At 52.5% G+C, this 23785-nt stretch overlaps 1 protein-coding gene and 1 non-coding gene across 2 annotated transcripts in view; one reads left to right on the forward strand and one right to left on the reverse strand.

Moving 5' to 3' along the window:
- TGM2 (transglutaminase 2) overlaps positions 1-23785 on the forward strand; it is a 32425-nt gene that overhangs the window by 5777 nt on the left and 2863 nt on the right. Inside the window, exons 3-11 of the mRNA XM_010975234.3 lie at positions 2628-2870; positions 6502-6620; positions 9148-9276; positions 10322-10499; positions 14086-14221; positions 14867-14970; positions 16399-16641; positions 18223-18495; positions 22690-22850. Coding sequence (XP_010973536.2) covers positions 2628-2870; positions 6502-6620; positions 9148-9276; positions 10322-10499; positions 14086-14221; positions 14867-14970; positions 16399-16641; positions 18223-18495; positions 22690-22850 — 1586 coding nt within the window. The remainder of the gene's footprint in view (positions 1-2627; positions 2871-6501; positions 6621-9147; positions 9277-10321; positions 10500-14085; positions 14222-14866; positions 14971-16398; positions 16642-18222; positions 18496-22689; positions 22851-23785) is intronic.
- Positions 717-788, reverse strand: TRNAT-AGU (transfer RNA threonine (anticodon AGU)). Its single transcript has one exon. It is a non-coding gene; the product is annotated as a tRNA-Thr (tRNA).

Below are 23785 nucleotides of genomic sequence, written 5' to 3' on the forward strand. Positions count from 1 at the left end.
AGCCTGAAGCGGTGAAAAGAGCCCTTATACAGCTAATAGAGGGCTTAACCTTGGAAGGTTCCCCTCATCCACCCCACCCGGTCCCTCACTGCTGTGGTCGGGATAGTGGCCAGGACCCCTCAGATCTCCAGGGTCATTTAGGTCTTAGAGGGGTCTCTGCGGTGCCTCTGGCCCCACAAAGAGTACTGTGTGGAATCACAGCCAAGGAATTTTCTAAACCAGCTTACGTGAGCAGTGGTGGGGCCAGGGGAACAGCCTGTCCTCATTCCACCCATCAGGACCCCTCAGAAGAAAGGGGTGTGTGTGTGTGTGTGTGTGTGTGTGTGTGTGTGTGTGTGTGTGTACACAGCTGCCCCGGGACAGAGAGAAAGGGAAATGTGTTTCCTGACCTGCCCCCGAGGGTGGTGTGTCAACAGTGACAGTGGCTATGGGACCTGGCCCAGGCTGTTACCATGGTGACCAGATCATTGATCATCCAAATAGTCTTTTCTGAGAATGAAAAGGGTGCTGTTAAGAATTATGCTGGGACCATAGGCATAAAATAGGACTGTCCTAGGAAAACTGGGACATACCGGTCACGCCAACTTTACCCCTCTTGCCCTCAGTTCCCATATCTGTGAAGTGATTCAATTGAACTAGACAATTTCTACATTTCACTCCAGTCCTCAAAACCTGTTATTTGGCCTGAGAATTCTGATTTTTTTTTTTTTTTTTGATGGAGGTACTGGGGATAGAACCCAGGACCTCGTGCATACTAAGCACATGCTCTACCACTGAGCTATACCACCCCCCCTGAGAATTCTGATTTGTGATGGTCCTTTTTGATGACACTGAGGATAGCGCATGTTCGCTGCATAATTACGACGTCCTTGTCACTGAAATGCTTTCTGTGAACTCTCACTAATTCCTCTGATCAGCATTAGGAGGTGGTCATGACAGTAATAAACAGTAACTATCATTTACTGAGCACTTACAACGTGCCAGGCACTTTGTAATGTGCTTTACAAGCCTCACCTTCTTTAAGCCTCGAGATAACCTTATGAGGAGGGACTACAATCAATTCCATTCTACACATGAGGAAACTGAGGCACAGAGAAGCCAAATAGCTTGTCCAGGGTCACAGAGCCAGTTTTGGACCCAGAATCGGACCTTTCCAGGCATGTGATCTAAGCCTATTTTCTTCTTTGATGAGAAAGCTGCAGATCAGAGAGGCCTGGGGACTTAGCCCGGGTCACACATCTCTCAGGGCCTGAGTGGAGGAGCCGGACCCAGGCTGGTTCTTGGGCCCCAGTGCTGTCCAACTCCTCGAAATACTGACTCTGGAAGACAGTGTTTAAAGGCTTACAGCTGTCTCCTGGCACCCAGACAGGGCCCCAGAAGCCTGTGTCATGCCTGTTAGCTCATGGTTATATTTGGGCCTGGGTGTGGGTGTGGGTGGGGCTGGCAGGTAGCCCCTCGGTGAGCAGGCCCCCATATTGTCAGCAGTGGGCGGGCAGAGCTGCAGGGAGGGAGATGGAAGAATAAACATAAGCCCTCCCGGGCAGCCGCCCAGCCAAGCAGAGAAGTTTCTGTTTCTTCTCTCCGCCACCCAGTCCAGAAAGAGTGACAGCCCCCACCCATGCCCTCCCCATGACTCAGCCCTGCCTGCATGGGCTGGGCCCTCCCCTCCACCTGAAAAGGAGCCAGTTCAGGGCAGGCTTTCAGCACACCGAGCCCTGAGACCCCTGCTAGGGAGCATCCTCTTTGGGAATGAGATGCACTGTGGGGACAGCCGGAGCCTAGAGACCTGGACTCAGATGCTAGCTTTGCCACAGATCCCTGGGGGATTCTGGGAGAGCCCTTCTCTCGGAGCCTCAGTTTTCCCTCCTGTATAAGGGGTCTTGAGGGAAGGGGGAAGTGCCACGCCACTTTGTGAAGTGTAAAAGGCTGTAGGGAGGTGAGAGATGGTTCAGACCATCTCACTGGAGCTGCCGATGGAGATACCCAGGTCAAATGTTGGAGGGGGCCTGGAGAGACAGACACCTAGACCTGCATTGTTCAGCATCTCTGCTAGCCAACAGCGTGCGGGCTTTCAGACTGGCCCTACTGGACATCAGAGGACCAAGTTCCCATTTTACTCAGAGTCTGGGCTTCTTTTACTGAAAGGGAAAGGAGGATACTAACAGGTGGAGGATACTAACAGGTAAAGGATTTAGGCTGAAAAGAGGACCCTTGGGGAGTGTCTTGCCTAATTCCTGTCCATGCTACAGATGGGAAGACTGAGCCGAGAGAGGAGGATGGTCTTGGCCAAAGTCACGCCAGTCCAAAGCAGTGTGACAGTGACCCTGCCCCAGGCCACGCTGTTCCTCCTCCCAAGAGGACTCTCCCAGGAGACTGAAGACGTGCTGTATGCCTGCAGTTTTTTGTGCATTCCCACAAAACCACCCTGATTTCCATTTTACAGATGAGACAGCTGAGGCTCAGAGAGTAGAAAGCTCTCATCAATGTTCCCTCAATGGTCAGTGGCAGAACGAAGCCTCAAACCCAGGCCGAAGGGACCCTCCGGGTGTGTGCTCTGCCCCTGCCAGCCCTGGCTCTCACCCTCCCTCACCACCCTGACTCACAGCCCCTGCTTGCTCCCTCTGCAGGCCCAGCCCCCAGCGAGGAGGCCGGGACCAAGGCCCGCTTCGGGCTGTCTGATGCTGTAGAAGAGGGTGCCTGGGCGGCCGCAGTGGTGGACCAGCAAGACGGCGCCCTCTCGCTGCAGCTCAGCACCCCGGCCAATGCCCCCATCGGTCTGTACCGTCTCAGCCTGGAGGCCTCCACCGGCTACCAGGGCTCCAGCTTCGTGCTAGGTCACTTCACCCTGCTCTTCAACACCTGGTGCCCAGGTGAGCTGCGCTTCATCTATGGGCAGGGTGGGGAGATGGGCAGGACCCGCCCGTGGGAACCACTAGGGTGGGGGAGTGGGGCGGGAGAGACCTCCAAGTGGATTGAGTGAGGCCCGCTCCGTACAGCTCCGGGCCCCAGCCTCCTCCGCCAAACCTCATGACGTCAGGACTCTCATTATGCCTATTTACGGAGGAGAGACAGGCTCACAGAAGCAAAATGACTTGCCCCAGGTCACACAGCGACCAAGGGATCTCACCCCCCACCCCACCCCTGTCTGAGGCCCGTAGGTGCCCCGGGCACTGTGAGCTGGGCATGGAGGTGGGTTCAGAAGCCCCATTCAAGAAAGGGCAGCCCAGCAGACACCCAGGGCCATACCTTCACTCTGGGCTCTGTTCTGCAGGGCTCTATTCTAATCTCACCAGGCTGGCTCGGGGAAGGGAAACTGAGGGAGGTGGTGGGGTGGGTAGCCAGGGGAGGTGGGCAGGAGCAGCTGGGTCCCCTTAGTGCCTCCTTATACACGCTCTCCATGATTCCTCTCAGCAGTCCCCGGGGTTGGTGGGGGTCGGCATCCTAGTTTTACAGGCAGGAAACTGAGGCTCAGAGATAAATGACTTTTGGCAGCTCCTTCAAGAAGCAAGTGGACCGTGCGGGACAAAACTAGAGGGTTAAGAAAGAGCTGAGTGTGTCTGGAGCAGGAGGGAGGAGGCGGGGGCTGCCACACCCCTTCCCCGGCCTCAGTTTCCCCATCTGACTCACAAGCCAGTGGAATCTCTCTGCCTACGCAGCAAGGCAGAGAGAGAGGCCATGTGGGCAGGCCCAGTCTGGGAGTGGGCGCTGCTCCTCAAAGCCTAGGCCCAGAGCAGAAATTCTGGCCACTCCAGCATCGGACAACTAGTTTCCTCCTGGGCCAATGCTTTATTTGTTTATTCTCTTCTCCATTTTGGGACATTTTATGTCATATTTGAACAGAAAGATTTTTTTTAAATTTTCTCTCTTACACACTTTGGCTTCTATTTCTCATTATAACAGCAAGACGTGAGAACATCTTCTTTATAAAACCTTCAAGTTCTGCAGAGACACAGCCCCTCTTTGGCTTTCCTCCTTGGGAATCCCCATTATTTGCCGTCTTTGGGGGGCTCATCTCCGTAGATTCGAGTGTATGTGCCTGGAGACGTTGCTGTGCTTCTTTTTCTTCCAGTTTTATTGAGATGTAATTGACGCACAGCCCTGCAAAAGTGTTAAGTGTACAGCATCATGATTTGACTTACATGCATCATGAAATCATTATGACTACAAGCTTAGATCATCTCATACAGATACAAAATTTAAGAAATAGAAAAGAAGTTTTTCTCCTTGTGAGAACTCTTAGGATATACTCTCTTAACAACGTTCATACAGCAGTTTTAATTATATTTATCATGTTGTATGAGACATCGGCGTATTACAGGTCTCTCTGTCTGTCTTAAACATCAAAGGATCCCACGGTGTACAGCAGCCGACATCTTGGGTTGTTTTTTTCTTACCTCTTCTGTACGGCTTAACATTCTTTCCACATCAGTCTGCATACATCTGCTCATCTTTTTTAAGAGCCGGGAGTGGCTGGGTCTTGCCAGGTGGACCGTTCATTCATTTGGCTCCCACCCATGGACATGAGGTGGTCCCCCGTGGCCCATCACAGGGAGGAGCCCCCTTGCTCACAGGCCCCATTGCCACACGGAATGGTTTCTCAGGACAGAAGTGGCCTTGCTGGACCCGCTGTACATTCATGTTGATTTTAGTCAATCTGAACTTACAGCTAGTTGGTGACCTTCACCACGAAGCAGGAACATGGCAGTGTGCCTCCCCCACCCCAACACCTCAAGGTTGCAGAGTTCAGGGAACGGGGAGCGAGGTTGGGGGACTCTCCGGTCCTCTAGTCCTGCCCCTTCCCTGCCTGGCGGGTTGAGGTGGTGGTGAGCCAAGCAGCACAGTGACTAAAGGGACCTACATCCCAGGGTGGGAGCTGGTGATGCACAGGGAGGAGTTGGGCTCAGTGGGGGTTGAGGTGCGGGGGGGAGGTATATGGCTCTCCCTCTGAGGGGAGAGGGCGGATCCGCCCTTGATAGGGGCGCCTCCTGTCCTTCAGGTGCCTCTGAGCTCCAACATGGACAGGATCGACAGCCAGTTTTGAGGCTTCTTATGCCCAGAGCCTCCACCCTTACCAGACAGAGACTTGAGCAGGGACATCATATTCTGGGCTTCCTGGGCTGCGGGGGGGACAGTTCCGTATGTTCTGACACTCCCATTCGAAAGGAAAACACCAAGGGCTTTTCTTTCTCTTAAATTCTTTCTCCTGCACTGCCAGCTGATTGACAGCCACATAGTTCATTGATCTCAAGGCTGATTTTCATTGCACGGTCTCAGGGCCAAAGGGCAAGATGCATAAGGCACTTGGCACCTTTCACATTTGCTTCCTTCAAGTGAGCGGCAAGAGTGGGGGTTGCTGGTCGCTGCAGATGTCCCCAGGGATCCAAGGGGCCAGGGCCTCTGCATCCGGGCCCCGCTCCACCAGGCACTGGACCTCCTTCCCCGGGCTGACTTCAGTAGGCACACCACCTGGGACCTGCTGTACTTTTAAGGACCTATGAAAATGTGTTCACTTCTTTTAAAATCAAGAGAGAAAAAATGAACTTTTAGGCTAGAGAATGTATTTTAACATGTGATATTCATATATCATCATTATACCAACGCAGTCATAAAATACATTTTTAATTTTTTTTAAATGGAGGAAGGGTCCCATAGAGGCAACAATGCCCAGGGCTCCCCAAAGTCAGAATGTGGCTCTAGATTTCCCCTTCCCAGCTTCAATTTCTTCCCCTGTGAAGTGGGACAGGAAAGGCCAGCCTGACCTTTGACCTCCTGCCCTCTGGCCTGACTACCCCAGGCCCTTTTCTGTCCTCACCAGTCACAGGGAACTAAGTGCCCTGCATTTTCCAGCCTCATCTCTGCGCTCTCTGGTCCTCTGCTTAGAATGTCATCAAGGCCACCTTCAGATACAACCTGGCCCCCAAGCTGGACAGGACCCCACCTGACCCTTTCTCGGCTTTCCCTCCACCCTGAGTCATGCTCCTTCCTTGAGCTGACTCAGGACTTCACTTTGCAAAGCATTGTTCAGATCTGTGGTCACATTTTACTCCCAGGGAAGACAATCAGGTGACAGGAGAAGGGAACTGCCCAGGGTCACACAGCAAAAGAGAATCAGAGCCAGGGCTACCTAACTTCTGGCCTAGAGTGCCTCTGTCTCCTGTTCTGGCATCAGCTTTCCCATCTGTGAAATCTTCCTGAGCCTCAGTTTTGCCATCTGTGAAATGGGGCCTCCAAGAATCCCTCCCACACAGGGTTTTTGTGGAGATTAAACAAGTTAATGTATGTCATACATTTATCACAGGTCCCACATGGGGTAAATATGGGATAAAAGACAGCTGTTGTTGTCACTAACCAATAACACCTTGTCTCATTGACAAAGGATTATTAATTAATGATTAGTATTTCTGATTAAAAGAGAGAAAGGCTGCTGAGAAGCCAGCCTGGCCCTGGGGAGCTGGCCCCTCGCCAGACCCAGAGCTGAGGCCCTTTCCTTTCCACCTGCAGCGGACGCTGTGTACCTGGACTTGGAAGAGGAGCGGCGGGAGTACGTCCTTACCCAGCAGGGCTTCATCTACCAGGGCTCAGCCAAGTTCATCAAGAACATACCTTGGAATTTTGGGCAGGTAGGGCCATGCCCTGCCCCTCCAACCCTCTTGGGCCCACTGCGTGCTGGGCCCTGAGTCTGACGCAGTCAAAGTCAAAAGTGTGAGCAGAGTCACCCATCCCATGCTGTCAAGGATTCAAGGGCCCCAAAATGGCTGGAGGCTCAGAGAGGGCCCAGTCCAGGCCTGAAGTCACACAGCAAAGGGTGGCCCTACCCACCATGGGAGCATCAGCTCTGGATTCAGGGTGGGAAGGAATCAGGAGAGCCTTTGAGATTTGTGGGGCTGACAGGTACTCTAAGAGGGAGAATGGGAACATTCAAGGCCATATATCAAAATCATAGGCAGCACTTGGAGAATGCTTACTGTGTGCTAGGCATGTGCTGAGAGGGGCTTTAAAACATTATCTAGATCAGTGGTCTCAAACTTAAATATACATCAGAATCACTGGAAAAGTGTTAAAACACAGGTCACTGGGTCCAGCCCCTAGTTTCTGATCTAAATCAGAAGTAGATCTGGGTGTGGGCTGAGAATTTACATTTTTAGCGAGGTCTCAACTGATGCTGATGCTACTGATCCAGTGTCCATACTTTGAGAATCCCTGGTCTGGTGTATCAGCTAGCTACTGCTGACTAACAAACAAACCCAAACTGTGGAGGCTTAAAAAAAATCATTTATTATTTCTCCTAAATCTATGGGGCAGCCAGGACATGGCTGTCTAGGCTGGGCTTGGCTGATCTCAGCTGGACGGCTCATCTCTGTTCCACATGGTTCCTCCTTGTCCAGCGGGCCAGCCTGAACTGGGTCTCTAAACCAGTGCTTTTATTTCCTCTACTATCCAGCATCCCATAAGAATTCTTGAGATATTGCTGAGAAAACTCATGCAGCAAGAACCATCACACCCTTGGCCTCTCAACCTCCGGGTGTTTTAGTGGGTGTTGGCCTCCTGGGGGTCAGGTTCTCCTTGGGACACTTCCCAGCAGCCCCCGAATCAGGGTCCGTGTTCAGGACTAAGGAATCCTGCCCTGGGACCACAGGAAAGTCCTCCCTAAGATCTGGGGCTCTGGCCTCAGTTTCCTCTTCTGAATATTGGGTATAATCATTGCAAAAATATCTTCCCCCAAATAATTGCCAAAACCCTGGAGCCAGCTGTGGGCTGTAAATGAAATGGTGACATGACTGCAATATATCAAAAAGGAATTGGCTCATGTTCCCCGGGGCTCTGTATTCTCCCCTGAGAAACAGAACAAAACCTTTCTGAGGAAAGAGTCTCCCTTTCATTTCCTGAGTTCCTGATCTGTGTCCAGTCTCTGCACAGCCTTGGGACATGGCTTTGCAAAGCTTCTGGAAGTCATCATGACCCAAGATGATAAGACCTAAAGGAAGGAGGGGAATGACTGCCTGTGGGCATCAGGGCAGGTCCTGAAATAGGCATCTGGGCTTTGAAGGTGGGTGCACAGTATTCTAGGCAAAGGGAATTGCGTGTACAGAAGCTCAGAGGTGGGAAAGTTTACATTGTACCTAAGAAGTATGTTGTAGCTTGGGGAGCACTTTATAAGAGAAGGGGCCCCAGGAGATGACAGCGGGAGAAGTCAGCAGTGTTTAGGTTGTGAACAGCCCTGAATGTCAGACTGATGGCAATAGGGCGCCACAGAATGGTTCAAGCCAGGGAGGACTGTTCTGCAGCATGGAGACAAGGCCTGGATTGGGACAAGACCACAGAGATGGGGAGCAGGGGGCAGACAGGAGAGCCTTTGAACACGACAGATGGGTGGCCCAATGGAAGGTGACAAGGACGGATTTTGATAAAGATAACTTCTGAGTTGCAAGGATGAGAAGGTGTGAGTCATACAGGGAGAGGCAGGAAGAGCATTCTAAGCAAAGGAAATAGCAAGTGCAAAGGCTCTGAGGCCATGAGCCTGGGGCAGGATGAGTATGAGTGAGAGTGGTGAGAGATGAGGTCAAATTGGGGGTGGGACACAGATCACAATGGCCCTGCAGGCAACAGGGAGACGTCTGGAGGTTACTCTGGGTGCAGTGAAACAGGAGTGATAAGGTTAGATTTGTATCTTTATAATCTACTTGGGTTCCAATCTGAGCAGTGTGTGTGGGTGGGGTGGGGGGAAGAGGGACACTTATCAGCTCTGCAGGATGAGTCAGGCTTTAGAGAAGTGGAGGTTTGGCTGAGCAGAGAGGGAAGGGGCAGTGGCATGGCTTGAGGTGACCCTGAGGCTCCTGAGGGACACCCCAGGGATGCTGAGCTTTCACTCTGTGGTCTCCACTACAAATTCCCAGGACCGCAGCCTGGATGCAGGCACACCCAGCCTGGATGCAGGCACACCCTCCCCCATTTTCTCTCACACTGTCATTATCCCATCCCACCCTGTGAAGCTGGCACCCCAGAGAGGTGACAGACCCAGCCTGAGCCCCCAGGTCTGGTGTGTAAGACAGAATAGAGAGGTCCCACAGCTGCTGGACTTCAAGTTAGCCTTCCTGGAGGAGGTGACATCTCATCTCCCTCATCCTCCTCTTGTTTCCTCTGACACAGTTTGAAGACGGGATCCTGGACATCTGCCTGATGCTCCTGGACATCAACCCCAAGTTCCTGAAGGACGCCGGCCGTGACTGCTCCCGCCGCAGCAGCCCGGTCTACGTGGGCCGGGTGGTGAGCGGCATGGTGAGTGAGTGGAAGGCCCACCCCAGGGTCCCTCCCTTCCTGTGATGATGGGGGTCAGGGCCTGTTCTGGGTACAATGAGGAGACCTAGGAGCTGGGCTAGTCTCAGCTACGAGAGCTTATATTTGGAAAGACAAGATTTACACAAATGAGAGTAATGCCATGTGGTCCCTCAAAGCAGTTCATTCATTCATCCATTCATTCACTCACTCACTCATCCAGCAAGTTTTTATCAAGTGTACCCATGGGCTAGGCCTGAGGGAAAAGCAGGTGTAAGACATGAATGGTCTCCAACTTCCTAGAGCTTCCGTTCTAGTGGATGCGTGGGAGGAGACAGACATTAACCACCATATCATGGGAGCACACAGTCATAGGTCATGATGGACGCGCCGAAGGAACCAGGCATATGAGTGTCTCCTACAGGACTAACCCCAGCATGGGGCTGAGGGACCTCCCTAAGTTATGATTCATGAGTTGATGTAGTAACTGGGAGGAGAGGAGTGTCTCAGGCAGAGGGGACAGCCTGCGCAAAGGCTCTCTCAGGAGGGATGACTATTGCAAGTTGGAGGAGCAGAAGGGACGCTGGTGTGGCTGAAGCAAAACGCAAGCAGGAGGGGCGGACTGTGGAGGGGGCTGGGGCCAGACTGTGCAGGTCTCCTGGGCCATGGTTCTTGAGGCTGCCTTGTGTTCTCCAGGTTATGGGTGTATAGGGGGAATGACACAATCTGGATGGGTCTCTGTAAAGCAGATCACGCCATGTCACTCGCCTGCCACCCTGGGACAAATCCACATCCCCAGCATAATCTCCTTTGCAACCTTGACCCCTCTCCACCTCCTCCTTCCTGTTTCTCCCTCCTGCACCCCAGCCTCCAGCCCCAGCCATCTCCAACATCCCAGTCGGCCACACCTTGGTATCTTTGCACCTGTTGTTCCCTCATCCTGGAACACCCTTCCCTGCCTTTCACCACATGCTGAACTCTCACTCACCCTAGCCCAGTCGTCACCCTCTCCCCAGGCTCGGTCCCTCTGATGCCCCACTGGTTGCAGGTCAACTGCAACGATGACCAGGGTGTGCTGCTAGGACGCTGGGACAACAACTATGGGGACGGCGTCAGCCCCATGTTCTGGATTGGCAGTGTGGACATCCTGCGGCGCTGGAAGAACTACGGCTGCCAGCGTGTCAAGTATGGCCAGTGCTGGGTCTTCGCTGCCGTGGCCTGCACTGGTGAGCTGCGCGCTGGGCTGTGGGAAGGTCTGGAGCCTGCTCCGGGAACCCTGGGAGTGGGGCCCAGAGAGTACTGGAGTGGGAACTGGGAGACCCCAGTTCAGTGCCACCCACGTACTGTGTGGCCTGGAGTCGGTGGCTGCCCTTCTCTGGTCCTTTTTCCAACAACTCCCCTCCTCCACCCACCAGGTGGTTGTTCAGATCCAGGGATGTTAGGAGGCAGCACAAGCTTAGGGTTGAGAATATGGGCTTTAGAGCCAGGCAGACCTAAATTTAAAATCCCCAGTTACGCTCACTTGCTCTGTGACCCTGTGCAAATGACTTCTCTCGGAACCTCAGTTTCCGCATCTGTAAAATGGGGACAACAACATGACCTGCCTCCTAGGGTGATGACATAAAGCCGCTCAACACAGAACTTGGCCCCAGGCTAGCTCTCAGGAAACATTAGCTGTTCATAACTTGATAATAACAGTAATATCATCTATTGATGTCAAGAAAGAGAAGGCGCTTTCTGAAATGTAAAGGAGGAAAGCTAAAGCTATTTTAAACCAAAAAAGTAAACTACAAACCAAGTTTCTTTAAAAAAACCTTGAATATTTGAGCCCAGAAGACGTTGAAGAGAATTCCCTTATGAGAACAGGCTAGTATCATACACTCGTTAAAAGCAAAGACTTTGGAATCAAGGCCTGAATTCAAATTCCAGCTCTGTTTCTTACCACTGTGTCTTCGCTGTGTGTTTTTGAGGAAGTTACTTAACTCTTCAGAGCCTCAGTGCTGTTATATGTAAAATGGGCATGATAACAGTGCCTTTATCCTGGGATGGTTGTGAGTTACCATGTGTGAAGTGCTTAAAATGGTTTCAGGCGCGTAGCAGCAAATGTATAGTGCTGCCACTTACTATTATTACTGTTACTACTATTATTGTTATTATTATTATCCCTCAGCTCAGGAAATCTAAGAGGCTGATCTTGGGTTCCCAGCTTTTTTGACTCCAAGACCAGCGCTCAGGCCCAGAGCAGGGTCCCGGGGAGCCTGTTGACCTGTGCTCCACACCAGCAGTCTGGGGGTGGGGGCAGCCTGGCCGAGGTTCCCAGCTGGGCTTTCTCTGCTCTCCCTGTGACCTCTGAATTCCCCTTTCTTATGGAAACTGCCTCACCTCAGACCCTTCCCTCTGATGGGCCTAAAGCCCCGTGGGTTTTCTGGAGAAACCTCACCGCCCATGGCCCCAGACTCGCTTGCAGATGCCTTCTTCACTCTGGGCTGTGACCGTCTGAAGGTTTAGTTTCAGAAGCTGCCCTCAGTTGTCCTCCCTCCAGGCCCGGGGCTGAGTCCGGTCCCTGCAGCCTTCTCCCAGGCCTGATGTGTAACACAGCCAGGGAAAAAACTTGGTCAATTAAGGCGGCGTCAGACCCCGATGGCCACAAGGTTTCTGCAGGGAGCTAAGTGGTGGGTCGGCCCAGGGACTCGAGCTGAACTACCTGGTCTGAATCCCAGTTCTGCCGCTAACCCCTGGGTGAACTTGGGCAACAGAGCCGGTGTCTCCAAGCCTCAGTTTTGTCACCTGTAACATGGAGACAGTGTAGACTGACCGGAGTCACAGGGAGCTCTGGGGACCCGGGGTGATGCCACTTAGCACGGCCTCTGGTTCAGGGTAGGCTGGGTTTGTGGGATTCTGAGGGCAGCTGGGATTCTTCAGCTGGATCGCAGGGTATTTTCTCTGTGTCTACGAGTCAGTCGACAGTGACCGGATGGACATTGGCAGTGACGGGCATGGTGACACACTTTGCTGTTCTGCCAGACTGCCCGCATCCACCGCCTTCTGAATCATCACAGCATCCCGACAAGCTGCTATTATTAGTGCCTCTTGGAGGAGGAAATGGAGGCTCAGAGAGGGAAGTGGCTTGCCCAAGGTCACACAGCTGGTGTGTGGCACAGCCAGGCTCGGAACCAGGTAGGCCCGATCTGGTGCAGCCTCCTGACCTTGGACTGTGACAATGAGGCCTCCTGGGACAGCATTCCTGGGACAGGAGTGCAGCCTTGCTTCTTGCACAGTGGGGACAGAACTCCCCAAGCCTCAGGTGTCTACTCCGAAGCCTGTCACGTGGTGGGACGGTGGGATGGGGCCTGGGATTGGGACACCAGCCTCTCCCACGGGCAGCAGAGCATCTGACCCCTACCCAGGCCAAAGGGCACAGGAACACCAGGCAGGAGGTGGAGGGTCACAGCTGTTTCTTCATCTGGCCCTCACATCTCTTGGCCAGAATCCAGGGCCATCCGGGAATCCCTTCTCTGGTTGATGGCGGGCACGGGGCAAAGGTCACATCCCTGCCCCTCCCTTCATCTCTGAGACTCAACTTCAGTCAAAACTGAAAGTAAAAAAAATTCCTACAGGTTGCAGTTAGTAGGGCTTTCTGTTTCACTTTTTTCTTTTCTTTTTTTTCGGTTTTACTTTCTCTGTCTTACCCCGAGAATGTGTTACTTTTACAGTACACAAAAAAAGTGACATCCCCTCTGTCAGGAGCACCCAGCACCACCATTCGGGCAGGATTTGCCCGGGCTCTTCGTCCCTCCTCTGTGGCTGCAGATGCCACTTGACATCCTGCTTCTTTGTCACTTATCACTGCAACACCTGTCCCTTTCCCAGTGAGTGTGGCCTCTCTGTAAACTGGGCTGCAGCACAAGTGCAGGTCCTCCTTGTTCACGATGGAGTCCCAGCACACCCGAGGACCCTGCACCTGTGCCGTCCCCGTGCTAAGGAGGTGGAAACAAGGCCCAGAGAGGTGAAGGGACTGGCCCCAGCCTGAAGCAGCTGGGGCTGGAACAGAAGGTGTCCTGACTTGTTTCCTCTTCTGCCAGCTCTGCTATTTACTTCTCCCTCTGAATCTGTCATTTCTTCACTTCTTCCCTTCCTCCTTCTCTTCCTTTCTTCCTTCTTCTCTTTCTACTTCACTCACTCCTTCACCCCATTTGACAAAATCGTCTGTGCCAGGCCTGTGCTGGACTCTGGGGATTTAAAATAAGACAGAGCCCTTGCTGCCTTCAGAGGACTAATTAAAGAATCTCTCATATACCCATCCATTGAGAATGAGGATGAATCCTCAGTCTTGCTATGAATGCAAATGATGGAATAATCTAAACCTGGCTTCATGGCGGTGGGAACAGCATGTGCCAATGTCCTGGGGCAGGTGGGAGCATGGAGTCCTGGAGGAGCACTGAAGCCATGTGGCTGGAGCAAAGTGTGCAGGAGGTGGTTAAGGGACAGACCCCGCAGGGTCAAGGGGCACAGTGGAGGTCTGGCCTTGACTTCGAGGGCCATGGGGAGCCATTGCAGAGGGCTGTTAATGTCAGATTTGCATTTGAGAGTCTTCTTCTGTTCACTGTGATGTGAAGGGGAAAGAGTGGACATGGGGCAGCTAGAGAGGTGGACGCCATTGTCTTGGCAAGGGGATTTGCACACCACCTGGACAATGGGTGCAGTGCTCCCTGGCGTACAGATGGGCACGTGGAGGCCCAAGCAGGACAGGTATCTCTAGGGCCTCAGCCAGTCCCCTAAGCTCTCTCCATCACGTTCCCCCACCGCCCCCAGTGCTCCGGTGCCTCGGCATCCCGACTCGCGTCGTGACCAACTATAACTCGGCCCATGACCAGAACAGCAACCTGCTCATCGAGTACTTCCGCAACGAGTTCGGGGAGATCGAGAGTGACAAGAGCGAGATGATCTGGTGAGGCGGGGCCCCGGGGAGGGTCCCCTGCAGAGGACACGTGGGTTGATTTCTCAGAGGAGGCCACATTTGAATTGGGTTTCAAAGTTGAACAGTGTTTAGACCAAAGGAAACAGTGCCTGGGAAGGCTCGCCGGGATGGGAAGAGCATGAACGGAGGCTAAGAAGAAGGGAGGTCAAGGCACAGTGCTGAAAAGGGTGTCAGGGAGAGCACCTTGTCCGGAGTCTGGACAGCCAACCTGGGAGACTGGGCTTAATTCTAAAGGCTTCCGACTGGAGAGGGGCATGCTGACAACTGTGGAGCAGGAGGTCTGGTGGGAACAGATTGGAAGAAAGGGGCTGGGGTGTGGTCCAGGTGGATGATGATGGGGCCCAAATCCAGACAGAACCTGTGGGCTGGAAAAGACAGAACAGTCAAGAAAATTAGGAGGTCAGGTCAGCTGGACTTGAGAGCCACTGAGAGAGGAAGGGAGGTGGGGAGAGCAGTTGAGGAGGAGCAAAGAGGAGGGAAGTGGGAAGAGGGGTGTCGAGGGACATGCTGGGCTCAGCTTAGGACACGGCAAGTGTGGGCGGACTGGCTGCAGGAGGTGACAGTGGAAGTCAGAGTGTGAGTCCTTACCCGTGTTCTGCTTCGTCTCCCCGACAGGAACTTCCACTGCTGGGTGGAGTCGTGGATGGACAGGCCAGACCTAAAGCCGGGGTATGAAGGATGGCAGGCCCTCGACCCCACGCCCCAGGAGAAGAGTGAAGGTGGGTGGTGGGCATGGCCCCGTTACCCAGAGGAGGAAACAGAGGCTCACCCAGGGTCCCTCGGCTGGAGAGGGGGCAGAGCTGGGATTCTAACCCAAAGGCTATCGACTGGTCCACACGAGTGCCAGGTGGACCTCACTGATATTTTATAATACGCCTCTTTGATGATTTGAAAAATAATTCACACACAGCAGAAAATACGGAGAAGCACAAAGACCAAAATCAAACATCTTTGTCCTCGTCCGTATCATTAATGCTCACACACAGCTTCCAATAATTTCAAATGAATCCTTTCTCAGAATAATAGTTTAAATATACACAGAATATAATAGCTAGGCTCTAATGATGTTGAGATCTTGTTATTAGAACTTTTTAAAAATCACTTTGTGATATAATAATATATGTTTTATAGAACAAGATCTAGTCGTGGAGTCAACAAGTCCCCTCGTTTGCTGGTAGAGATGAACAGTTATTTATTTATTTATTTCCGGTTATCTGTGACACTATGGAGTGATACGAAAATATCTGTGGTTCTTATGAGTGACAAGTCAACAGGGCACCTAAGACTGTGGTTTGTGGTCTGCTTTCACAATCAAAGGAAGTGTTATCAAAATATAGTGAAAATAAAGATGTCATTTTTTTTCTCATCTGAGTTCATGAACTCTTGAATTCTATTTCCTGCGCCCTGGGCGGGGGCGGTCCATGGACCCCGAGCGAGGAACTCTGGCCGCACGTGGCCTTTTATTCTGGCCCTGTCACTCCTCCATATAGTACGAGCATGTCTTTATCAGATACTTTTCTGTGATTTACGTTTTAATTTAATGTTACCTCATTCCATCAAATGGATGCATCGTAATAGAGCTACCAAGCGGCTAGTCCTCAACATTTAAATCTGTGACCAGTTTGAGGCAGTCGTAAACCACACCAAGATAAACATTTAGCTCTCCTGTCCTGCAGTCAGCGCACACTCCCTGACGATGTGTTGGGCACTGACTGCTACTCAGTCTGGGCAGGAAACCAGACAGACACACGCCCTTGCAAAGTATTGCGAATGCTTGGCGCCCTCATTTCCTTAAGTGCCTTGGGATAACTTTTTTATCTATCAAACAGATAGCATTTTGTGCATCCTCTATTAGGTGGATACAAATATCCCCATGTGAAGCTAGGACTTAGAGAAGTGAAGTAGCCTCCCCGAGGTCACACAGCTCATAAGAGGCTGGGCTCAGATTTGAACCCCAGAAGCTGCATTCCAGAGTCCCCATTCTTAATTCTTGCCCCATGTCGCCTTCTTAGAAATGGAGTCCCTGAGTCGAAGGGCTGAATGATCTCGAGGTTTCCTGCTACGTGTGGTTGAACTGTGGAAGGTTTTGGAGGGTGTCACCCTCCCTAAAGCCCAGGTCCATCTCTCCCTCCTCCTCCCCCGACCAGGGACATACTGCTGCGGCCCTGTTCCCGTTCGTGCCATCAAGGAGGGCGACCTGAGCACCAAATACGACGCCCCTTTCGTCTTTGCTGAGGTCAACGCTGACGTGATAGACTGGATCCGGCAGGATGATGGGTCTGTGCACAAGTCCATCAACCACTCTCTGGTCGTGGGGCTGAAGATCAGCACGAAGAGTGTGGGCAGAGACGACAGGGAGGACATCACCCACACCTACAAGTACCCAGAGGGTAGGTGCCTGCAGGCTCAGAGCCGCCCATCAGCTCTGCCTTGCAGATAAGCAGCCGATTTCACCAGCCCGTCGGGCTTGTGTGTACGTGCTCGTGGGCGCGTGTGTGTTTTATCTAGCAGCCTGCATACAACAGCGACCTGTAGATCACGCTCCATTTTAAGGAATTTTTTGGAAACCAAGTGCAAACTTGACAAACATACTGTGAGGACAGTGGTGAAGGATGATTCATTTAGGAAAAGAATTCTGAATTCCATAAAAGGATTCCGTTTGGTTTTTAAGCCTCACTTTCTTGGTGGGTTTGACTCTTAATAAAACCAAAAGGGACGGCTGTTACATACGAGGGGCATGCATCTCGACAGAAGAATTATAATGTCCATGTTGTTTGTTAACAGAACTTATCAGTAGTGGGGGCTACAGCGATAGATGGGCACATCTGTGCTTTTTTATTGTGATGTGTTTGTGGTGGAGAGGCTTGAAAGTTCAGAAGGGCCATGGAAGAGAGGTTCCTGGAACCCTGTAGCTTTTATTGTTGCAGTATTTCATGTACAGCTGGGGAAACGGGCATGAAGATAGATGGGGAAGGTTTAAATTAAAGAGAAATGGGCCAAAAGAAACTCATACTAAGATGGGCTCAATCAGACATAAAGATGAAGCTTCTTTCTGCTACCAGCGTTAAATCAGTAGGGGGAAAGGACGTGGTTTATTTTAAAAATTGGATTTTAGCACATCCAATGGTCAATTCAAGATGACAGTTATTTTCTAAGCATCTACTATGTGCCAGGCACAGTGGGATTCAGAGAAGGGACTAAGAAACCAGAGCCCCTGCCTCATCTGACCCCCACTGACTTTCCAGGGCTGACTGGGGTTGGGTATTAAGTGGTCATACTCTAGATGGAAGGGATAAAACGGAAGGAAAAGGTGCTTTCCCTGAAAGGCTGAGAGCTGATGGTTTGATAGAAAAAATAGCTGTGTACCCAACAACACTGGGGAAAAAAAAGGAGCATAGGGGAGAGGTAAACGGAAGGTAAAGGAAGGGACAGCCATTCCTACTGGAGGGCATAACAGGGAGAAGGGAGGGAAAGGATTTCAGGTAGAAGTAGTCCCCGTGCAAATGCTTGGAGGTGATGAAGTCCCCATTGTAGTAGTGCCTACTATGCACCAAGAACTGTTGTAGGCATTGGATATGACTTAGTCCTCAAGATTCCAGAGTGTAAGCACATGAACAGAAAACAACCTGGTAGGCTAAAAAAACAAAAACAAACAAAAAAAAACATGTTAGGCAATAGGTAGCTGTGAAACTCCGGAAGACATTGTGACTCATTCATCTTGGGGAAGGAGGAGTCAGAAGGCTTCCTGGACTAGGGGTCCTTTGGGGCTGGGTCTTGAAGGATGATAGGAGTTTGCGCATGGGAAGTAAATCAAATACTCTCCTCTTCCTGGCACAGTGATGTAAAGAAGGGGCTCCTTCAGGGCTGCTCTGAGTCACCAGGACTCTGAGAAGCCAGTTTGCCCTGCCCCAGTCTCCTTCTCGCTGATCCCCTTTCCAGCTCTGCTGAAGCTCTCTTCCCTGTCCCCACAGGATCCCCAGAGGAGAGGGAAGCCTTCACCAGGGCCAACCACCTGAACAAGCGTGCTGATAAAGAGGAGACGGGGGTAGCCATGCGAATCCGTGTGGGCCAGGACATGAACTTGGGCAGCGACTTTGACGTCTTTGCCCACGTCACCAACAACACCACCGAGGAGCACACAGGCCGCCTCCTGCTCTGTGCCCGCACTGTCAGCTACAACGGGATCCTGGGCCCCGAGTGTGGCACCAAAGACCTACTCAACTTTTCCCTGGAGCCCTTCTCCGGTAAGGCCCTGTGTTCCTGGGGCAGCTGTTGACCACACTGAAGACGTGCAAGGCAGTGCCCTGAGCACTGAACGTGTACAGTCCATCCCCCTCACTCTGGGTCAGGCCCTGTCCTCAGCACTTTATAAACAGCAACCGGTTAATTCTTATAACGAAAGTAGGAGGTGGATTCTTTTATGGCCCCCACTTTCCAAATGAAAAGAGTGATCACAGAGAGGTTAAGTAACTTTCCCAAGGCCACACAGTCATGGAGTGACAGGACTGAGACTTGAATCTGTACGCTTAGCAGCTATACTATTTGTTCCATCTCATCTTCGCGTGACCCCTGACTGCTTTCCCAGACTCTCTGCTGCCCCTTCCAGAGAGTTCCTTTTCTCTGTCTCCAGCAACTCACAGCACAGGAGCCTCTCCCCAGAGCCCCTTTGAGAACCTCTCCTGTTCCTATAGAGGGTCTCAGGCTCAGGCAGAAGAGGTTCGAGACCAGCGCTGCCCAGAGAACTTTCTGTGATGGTGAAGATGTTCTGGGTCTGCGTTGTCTGGTGCGGTGCCCACTAGCCCAGTGTGGCTGTTGAGCACTTGAAATGTGGCTAGTGCCACAGCTGAACTAAAGTTCTAATTTCTTAACTTAATTAAATAACAAAGTTGAACAGCCGCACGTAGCCAGAAGCTGCCCTGTTGGACCGTGTAGCTCTAACAGCGATGGGAGAGGAGAGTGCTTTCCATCCAGCCCTGATCGCCTCCTCTTAAATGGCTCCGGCGACTGGCCTGGCCTCCCTGTGAGCAGATCCCCTTCCCTGTTTGGGGCTGAAAGAATGTAAGTACTTAACTCAGCCCTCAGCCCTGGGCAGAGCCTCTGTCGCCCCAGCTTCCTGGTCATTGTCCGCTTGATCCCTTTCACCGCCGGCATTGTCTCCATGCCTGGTTACCTCCCTAAAACTAAGCCGGAGGCCCTGAGAGGGGTTGTGGCTGCCGAGATCACTCAGTGAGGCCACATTGAGCTTGGTCTCCTGTCCCTACCCCCCAGCAGCCTGATCCTGTTTCTTGTGTTTGGAGCCTGCAGGCGTGAGGGGGGCGGAGGGGTCTTGGAGTTGGGAGAGGACCCAGGGACAGCGTGATGTGAATAAAACATCAGTCCACCCTGGGCCTCTGTCTCAGCCACCATGGGCACTCCCGGAGCCACACGCCCAGCGCAGGCCCTCTGTCAGGGTCTCTGAGCAGGGGTGAAGCTCTCATGACAGAGCCATTTGACACCAGGGCAGGGGCCCCAACACTTAAGCTGTTAAAAGGCATGTTTGGAGGCCAGAGTTGGCTTTAAATCTGGCCTCTCCCACCTTCTAGATATACAAACTTGGGCCTCGAATCATCTCGCCCCTCAAATGGGGCAATAGCACGCCCCTGATGGGCCGCTGTGAGGACTGAAGGAGATACGTGCTCAGGAAATATCTGGAGAGTGTGAAACTGATAGGGTGGGGCCCTTCGCTCCTCACTGAGCAGCAGTGCAGACAAGCGTGGGGAGACTGAGAAGCGCCGTGGGCCTTTCCTGAGCACCTGCCTCCCCAGACAGTGGTCTCAGGGCTGGGCTCAGTGGATCCTGATACCCTGCTAATCTTGATGGCACACAGAGGCCCCGGCCCTCACCTCTGCATCCAGGCCCCGAGTCAGGGGCGGGGGTCTGTCCCTACAGGTGTGTGGAGTGGCTGGGACACCCAGTTCCCAGTTCCTGCAATTCTGCCGAGAGGCTGTGGGCTCCTGGCTACTTCTCTTCTCCATTGCAGGCGTCGGGTTCCCCATTCGTACAAAGGCTGGTTCATCTTTGAAGAGCCCTCCCAGCTCCTTTGTGCGAATGCATACATGTCAGTTCCTTCTCATGCTCAGAACTGCTTGAAAGGGAAGACGTGTCTTTCCTGGAATCTGGATAAGAAGGTGAACTCTAGCCCTGAGCCTCGGATGCCAGAATAACTTCCTCCCAGGCCTCGGTTGAGTCACCCTTTGCCTCTCAGATGCGTGGGGGCTCTTTGGAGCTTTGTTTTGCTTCAGTCATGCCCGCCAGCATTTCTCATCTCCCCGGGGATGTGTTCACAGCAGAGGGGTCCCTCCTGTTGAGGAGACCCAGGAGGGGCACAGCCTGCCTGCCAGGAGAGGCCAGAGGAGGGCAGAGATCCTATGTGTCGCCCTCAGGCTGGAAAGGGGAGCTAGTCCAGATGTCCTATTGAGGCCCCCAAGGCCAAGGTCAACCTGAGACAGAGTCTCCCACCCTTGGAGATCCTGCGCTTTGGCTGAGTTGCCAGTTATTCTTTGATGATAAGATCTGGGGAATTTCCACATGTTAGTCGACAGGAAGGCAGGCCCAGGACAGCTGATCGGAATCCAGGCGCAACCACCGCTGCCTCCAAGCTGTCCTGCTCTCTACCTTCCTGCCCCCACCCTTTCGCTTTCTCTGTGCCCTCCCCTCTCCAGGTGGGTCCCTGGGAAGGCAGCCAGCTCCATCTCTGTGATTACTTAAGGAAACATCTAAGGAATGAGTGAGACCAACTGTACACGTTTTCTTCTCTCGGCCAGCATCTGGCCCGAGGTGAAGGCCAAGGTCCCTGCTGTGGATGGCAGTTCTCAAAGGTCCAGCCCCATCCTGGCTTCAGCCTCTTGGAAAAGTGAACAGTTGGGGCCACCTCCTCCAGCTCCGGGAGGACAATGTTTCCCTTCTTTCCTGTGGAGCTGGTCAGTGTTTCCACTCTGCGCCACCAGGTCCTGACCTAGGAATTTTCACTCCTTTTTGTCCTCTTTGGCAGAAGCTTTGGTTTGCCTCCCCCCTCCCCTCGCCACCACGTCTTCTGAGCAGAGGTGGGGCAGATCCAACCTGGGAATGAATGGCTAGGAGGGTGGGCACGCATTTTCCAGAGACCGGGATGGGGACACCAGCATGCACGTCCAGGACCTAGACCCTGACTCACACGGAGAAGTTGTCTGTCTACCCAGGTCTTATAGATGACCTCTCAGTGGGCGCTAACTGGTCTAGGAACCCCTGACCCTTGCTACCCTCCCTGTTTCATAGTCAGCGTGGGTCTCAAACTCGGAGCCCCTCAGCAGACAAGAATATGCAGCCCACACTGAATAAACTTGACTTTGTTTGCTGATGTTTGCTTTTATCAGCTCCACTTACGGCAAATAATGATGAAAAGGTTCTCTAAGCAAAAAAGGTTAAAAAGTACACAGCGAGTGGACGGAAAGAAAAATAATGAGCAAATCGTGAGGATTTTTTCCGATGTCTAAAAAGTCCCATGAATGGCTGGAGTTTGGGAAATGCTGGTCTGGTTGGGGGAGGGAGGACGGGTGGCAAAAAAGAGGCACCAGCATCTCCCGTCATGGCACTGGGATGGCGAGGAGAGGTTGGCTGGGCTCCACGGAGCCCCAAGACCATCCCTCCAACATTCTCGTTTGACAGGGAGGCCTGAGGAGCAGAAGGAATTTGCCCAAGTTTCTCTGTGACCCAGTGGACAAGCAGGGCCTGGCCCAGGCCTGTGGATTCTCAGCGCTGTGACCTTTTCATTGCTCTCTGCCTCCTATAAGCTGACCTCTGGTGCCCTAGGGCTTCAGTGTTCTTGTCAGGAAAATGGGGCTAAAATCCACACTGTGCTTCTCTGCAGTGGGAGGAGTGGGCTCTCCCGGCCTCTTTCTCACCCCATTGCTGTGTCACTTTTGCTTTGAAATGACCTCTGGTCTTAGCTCTGCCTAGCAGGTGCCAGATGTGGAGAACAGAGGAGAAACAGAGAGGGGAGGTCACCTTCCCAGGCTCGCACAGCCAGTCAGTGGCCATGCAGGGCCAGCTTTCCCAATTTGAACACTTACTGGCAGAAGTACTTCTTCATCTGTAAAATGGGTACAATTCCACTAACTTAATGGAGGGAAATGGAGGTTCTGACAGGTGGAATGACTTGTTAGCTATCACCGGCTAGCAAAGGGCAGGGGTAGGATTAAAGCCAAGGCCTGTCAGAGCTCCAGCCTCCCCTCCCCACTTCCTCCCTGGGAGCCCTGAAGCCAGGGCAGGTAAGGGAAAGTCTTGGGACCTGCCCATCCATTCCCCAGCTGTGTGACCTCAAGCTCATTCCTTGCCCTCTCTGTGCCTCGTGGAAATGCCATCGGAGAGGTGGGGGCCATGATTCAGACATCATGAGTGTTCTCCCTTCTCCCCTCCTGCAGAGAAGAGCATTCCCCTTCGCATCCTCTACGAAAAGTACTGTGACTGCCTGACCGAGTCGAATCTCATCAAGGTGCGGGGCCTTCTCATCGAGCCAGCTGCCAACAGCTACCTGCTGGCCGAGAGAGACATCTACCTGGAGAATCCAGAAATCAAGATCCGGGTAAGGGCCACATCCCAGGACACGTCCCCACTGCATCCCTGCAACCTCAAGATGCTCCAGACTTCCTCAGATCCTAGCTTCACCGAAGAAAAGCATCGTGAAGCAGACAGAACTTGGGACTCAAAGCCCCTAGGAATGAATCCTAAAGTCCCAGAGTGCTAGGGTCATGGCATTTAAGGATCTCAGAATCATGGACTCTTAAACCCTAAGCTCCTGAGCCTAGAGCCCCAAGCCCTGAGGCCCTGGTGGGTCAGGAAACGGTGGGAGAGTTAAGGGCATGGACTCTGGAGTCTGACTGCTTGGGTTTATGCCTGGGTGGCCCTAGCATGTTACTTTGCCCCCAGTGCCTCAGTTTATTCATCTGGAAAATGGGTGTTGTAAGGATTAAATATGCATCTATAGGAAGCACATAGACCCATATCCAGTGCATTTTAAGGGCTCAATATAAACTAACTATTCTTATCACCATCTTCATGGTCATCACAGTGATTCACTTGGAAGAGCCACAGCCCCAGAGCCCCAAAGGCAACAGTTACAAATAACTGGTAAAGAGTGGAGGGGGAGGGAGGGAGTGCTGTGTGCCATACTGTCTGCTGGGAACTTGCTCAGTTAATCCTCATGAGAACCCTGCAGTCAGGCATTTCTCTTCTATGAAGAAACCGAGGCTCAGAGAGGGTAGTAACTTTGCCAGGGTCACACAGCGAGGAAAGGGAAGAGATCGGCCTGGCTCCAAATCCTTTGCTCTTTCCACTCCAGACTCCAGAACAAAGGAGGTACTTTACACATCCCGTGGGTGGCATAGAGCGTCACTGCATGAAGGAGGCCTGGGCAGGTATCCTTATCTGTGTTCCTGGATGAGGCAGGAGTGATCGTGGCAGAGCTCGGCAAACACTGGGCCAAAGTGCAGCAAAGACAGAGATGGCCCAGTCGGGACC

Source organism: Camelus dromedarius, chromosome 18 (assembly GCF_036321535.1).
Source record: "Camelus dromedarius isolate mCamDro1 chromosome 18, mCamDro1.pat, whole genome shotgun sequence".
Lineage (NCBI taxonomy): Eukaryota > Metazoa > Chordata > Mammalia > Artiodactyla > Camelidae > Camelus > Camelus dromedarius.